The following is a 4,560-nucleotide window of genomic DNA, read 5'->3' as shown; positions in this document are numbered from 1 at the left end:
CCTTCTTCAGAAAAAGGGTCTTCTGAAGAAGGGTCTAGGCCCGAAACGTCAGCCTTCCTGCTCCTCTGATGCTGCTTGGCCTGCTGTGTTCATCCAACTCTACACCTTGTTATCTCAGATTCTCCAGCATCAGCAGTTCCTGCTATCTCTGACTGTAGCCCACATCAGATATGCTCTGACCATTCACAAGTAAATTAACCAGGCAGTTAGATCTTTGCTTGCATAAACTGGATGCTTAAGAGGGAATCTTCCCAATATGACAAGTAGCACAATCCTACCACAGATTAATAAAACATTTGTCAGAGCAAAATAATCTAATTTCTAAGCCTATTTTTTTTGCTCATACTGAAGATTATTAAGTAATCAAATTCAGTGGATATTTCAGAAACGGCAATATATAATTCAGTTTCTTTGTCCTTTAACACACCATAAGAGCTGAGAACGCCAAGTTTCCTTTTCTGTTGTGTTTCAGCTTTCAGTGTTTTCTTTTTGCCAGCACATTCTAATGATCCTGTTGGCAAATTCTAAGCTGTTCTCATTAGGAGGACAGTTAATGTGTGGGTGGCGGTGGTGGGGAATGTTGTGCCTGTTAAAGGTTGAGTAATATTGCATTTTTCCTATACATCTGCCTAGGTTGTGTGATTTTACAATTTCCTGACTCACTCAAGGCTCGAAAAAGCAGGATGCCTGCCTTTCCGCACAACCTACCATAAGGCCCCTGTAAGGTGGAGAGTAGGAGCTGCAGCTTCCAGCCATTGCTTCAGGGTAATAATTCATCGTCATGATCTGCCTAAAACCACAAGAAACAAGAGCCTGTTAAACGTTGGATCATCTGACAGTCCCCAGGGAAGAGAAACACCAACCTCATTCATTCCCATTTCATCAAGTGTATGCTTTTCTTCGTGGATTTTTCTTAACACATACATTAATATTGAACATATTATGAACATTTATATCAAAATTAAACGTAAAGTAAGACAGGTCATCTACGCATTGCTTTCTGGCAGAGTTGTCCTGACATTGCTGACAGTAATATTGAATGCAGTGAAACAATGGGTAGAAGTTTCATCAATGTGACCACACAATAAAAAGCAGGGTTCTATATGAGGTGGGTTCACAGATCTACCTAGTGAAGGGAATAATGAAACATGGGCAGTGGTGCACAGTGTATTAGGCTATACATGTAGTTATTGACACACTGCTCTGTTATATTACATGACCTTGTACACAATGGCTCAGGCTATTGCGGACAGTAATGAACACTAATTGATTATTTTCTGCTGAGCAGTCACGGATGTATTAAATTAAGTTAGAACTCGTTCCAATTGACATAGGCTGTTCGTACCTGGTTACTCATATACGTTGTTAAAACAGCTGTTGATACTTTACTGGCTATTGAGAGGCGCAGATTCATAAAGACTTCTGTGTGCAGAGAATTAAGGAACTCTGCACATTCCCTGGGATATGCCCTGTGTTGGAACACGGATTGATCCCCCGGTCCGGGATCGATGTTAACAGCACACTGACTGAATCATGCGTACACGGAGTCGACAGCACAAGCAATCCCACACTTTCTCTGAACCCAGCTCAGGGAAGAAAGGTTAGACATCTGATTTTTTTTTCCTCTTCCACAAACGAACTGCCTTACTGAATCAATAATCTTAACAGTTCTGGTTCGTGACCTTTTCCCCTCAATAACTTCGAAACTGGAGTGAGGGAGGTTTTAGACATTTCAAAGTTAAAGCCGCCTGCGTGATAAGTTCAGCACACCGTTACTCACTTTAAGACTCTTGTGCAGGGGCAAAGCCGGTTCCTCAGCGATTTGGAGTCCTGGTCCCAGTCCAACTCTCACACCTTCCCAGCACTGTGTGCTCTCCACTGAAACGCCAATCTTCAATTCCTCAGGGCTGCAGTGGCAGGGACAGCGAGTGGACTCCACCTATTTAACAGACCAGGATAATTTACATCACGTCCTACCGGATCCCAACCTTCCTGAAACAGGAATTGCGAGAGGTCATTCGGGACTGGTCCAGTTACAATTCATTCTTGCACAGCCGAAAATATTACTGCTCGAGAGAGAGGCAGAGACTGGGCTGACCGATTTTCGTTTGGACTAATCGAAACGTTGGTCTTTGAGCTACTCAGAACATAGGAGAGCCCCTTCCTGTGACCAGCGGCTGGGCTTTGTGTTGGGAAGCAACAAGCAGGAGCGCGGTGAATAGGACACAGTGAACAGAGACACTGACCAGGATACAGTGACCAGGGACACTGACCAGGACATAGTGACCAGGGACACTGACCACAGACAGGGACCAGAGACGCTGACCAGGACATAGTGATCAGGGACATTCTGATCACACTGACCAGAAAGACATTGCCTCAAGACACAGTAACCAGAGAGACAATGACCAGAGACTCTGTGACCAGAGACACAACAACCATACAATGGTCAGGACATAGAGATACAGCAACCAGATGCAGTGACTGTAGAGAGAGTAACCAGGGAAGCAATGTTCAGGGAAGCAGCAGCCGATGACAATGTCTAAAATTGTGAGGGCTACCAATTGAGAAAAAAGGAAGCATTTTTCCCCTTGAATGACGGATCAGTGACTAGGGAGTACGAAATTAAGGTTTAGAGGGGATGACATAGGTGGTTTAGAGGAGATGTGAGAAATTTGTTTTTGCCCAGAGGGTGTTGGGAATCTGGAACTCTCTTGCAGGGGCAAGAGAGGCAGAAACCCTTATAAATTTGAGAAGTATTTAGATGTGCATTCATGATGCCAAAACATACAAGACAATGAACCAAGTGCTGGAAAATCGTATTAGAGTAGTTAGGTGGCTTTTTTGAACACCGTAGACTCAATGGACTGAAGGGCCTTTTTCTATGCTGTACACCTCTATAACTCTACGACTGTGTTAGTCAAGATACATTTACTAAAATAAAGATTTGCATTTATACTGTACCTTTCAAAATATTCCAAAGTGCTGTACAGCAACTGAGGTGTGGTTACTATTATAATGGAGGAAATTCAGCTGCTAATTTGCTCACAAGGTCCCACAAACAGCAATGTGATAATATTGGAAATCCATGTGATAGAACAGAATAGAATATCCTTTATTGTCATGTGCACTCGAGGACAGAGGTACAAGAGTACAGTGAAACGTTTTACAATGTTACCTCTTATGTGCCATCTTAGGTACAAGTACCTAGGTACAAATCTTAGAAATAAAAAGAGGAATTAAAAGAAAAGTAACTGCATTACTTTACAGTGTTTAAAGAATAAGTTTTAAAAAAAGACATAGTTAAAGGATTGACATTTCAATCAGATAAAAAAAACAATTCAAATAAACATTACATTACCGCAGCTGAGCGCAGGGACTTCCCCACATCGTCCCCACCCGCGCCAGAAGCCAGTTCAACAAACGACCCTGAACCACACCTCCAGTCTGCTCCATACAGACCCTCAATTGCTCCAAAGTAAGTTCCAGGACTGCTTGCCCTGAGTCAATCGCTGCCAGCTCCTCCTTTCCCCTAATGCAGAAAGGGGGAAAAAAAGAAGTAAAAAAGAAAATTGAGGCACAAATTGTCCAGGGCACAGGGAGAACTCCCCTGCTTTTCTGTTGACGAGTTCCATGGGATCACGTAAATCCACTTCAGAAGGTAGATGACGCAGCAGTTTAACTTCTTATGTGAAAGATGTCATGTCCAACAGTACAGCACTTCTTCAGGGTAGCACTTTTGAATTTTATGGGTCAAGTGTTGGAGTAGAACTTAAACCTAACAGCTGTGATGTAGCGGTAACTGTGCTACTCATTAAGGCATGTGTGACCACTAAACAAGAATATAGTGACTGGGACGCACTGACCAGATGAACCTGTGAACAGAGATACATTGAAAGAAGAGTTGCTGATTCAGCTAGATAAACGTGTCTAATGTCAACCATGGATCTGCTGATGGCACCCTCCTCCATGAATCACAAGGTTCTGCATTCAAGTCCCATCCTACAGTTGGAGAATTAAAGTGACAGCCCTTTAGAAAGTGGTGCTGGTCAGCTATCTTCTTGAAACGCTGCAAGTCATGTATTGTTGGGACATTTATATTGTCATTATGGAGGCTGTTCCAGGAATTTGACCGAGTAACAATGAAGTAAAAGCAATGTGAGAACGATTCCAGAATCAAGGCAGCTTTCTTTAGAAGATCATAGCTAAAAGCACCTTCTTTTCACTTGTCTGCTCTTTGTTAGAATCTCAAATGACAATATATCCTTCCATAAATGTCGTACCTGATCTCAATTTAGTGTTTTAAAAGAGATCAAAGCAGAACTTTAACTCAGTTTAACATAATTTTCACTTCTTTATATTCCAGGCTTCTTCAGATGAAGGGCAATATTCCATTCATCCATTTCATTAGTTTTTGCATGCATCCACTAGCTTTTAGTGATGAAGAGGTGATTGGCATGGCTAAATCGCTGTCTTCTTTAAGGGGACCAGCTTCACATCTTTTATAAAATCTGTCTTAGGTGCAAATTAATTGCCCATGCACCTTCCTCTCTTGAGCTC

General features: G+C 42.3%; 1 protein-coding gene across 1 annotated transcript in view; it reads right to left on the bottom strand.

Moving 5' to 3' along the window:
* Nucleotides 1–3,425, bottom strand: part of LOC109935925 (v-ets avian erythroblastosis virus E26 oncogene homolog 1) — an 89,395-nt gene extending 85,970 nt beyond the window's left edge. The window contains exons 1-3 of the mRNA XM_048615598.1: nt 3,362–3,425; nt 1,781–1,939; nt 709–790 (exon numbers count right to left, since the gene is read on the bottom strand). Coding sequence (XP_048471555.1) covers nt 709–783 — 75 coding nt within the window. The 5' untranslated portion in view covers nt 784–790; nt 1,781–1,939; nt 3,362–3,425. The remainder of the gene's footprint in view (nt 1–708; nt 791–1,780; nt 1,940–3,361) is intronic.
* Nucleotides 3,426–4,560: the final 1,135 nt, after the last annotated feature.

This window comes from Rhincodon typus, chromosome 32 (genome assembly GCF_021869965.1).
Source record: "Rhincodon typus isolate 14 chromosome 32, sRhiTyp1.1, whole genome shotgun sequence".
Lineage (NCBI taxonomy): Eukaryota > Metazoa > Chordata > Chondrichthyes > Orectolobiformes > Rhincodontidae > Rhincodon > Rhincodon typus.
Note: the sequence above shows the minus strand (reverse complement) of the source record. Positions and strands in the feature narration are given on the sequence as shown.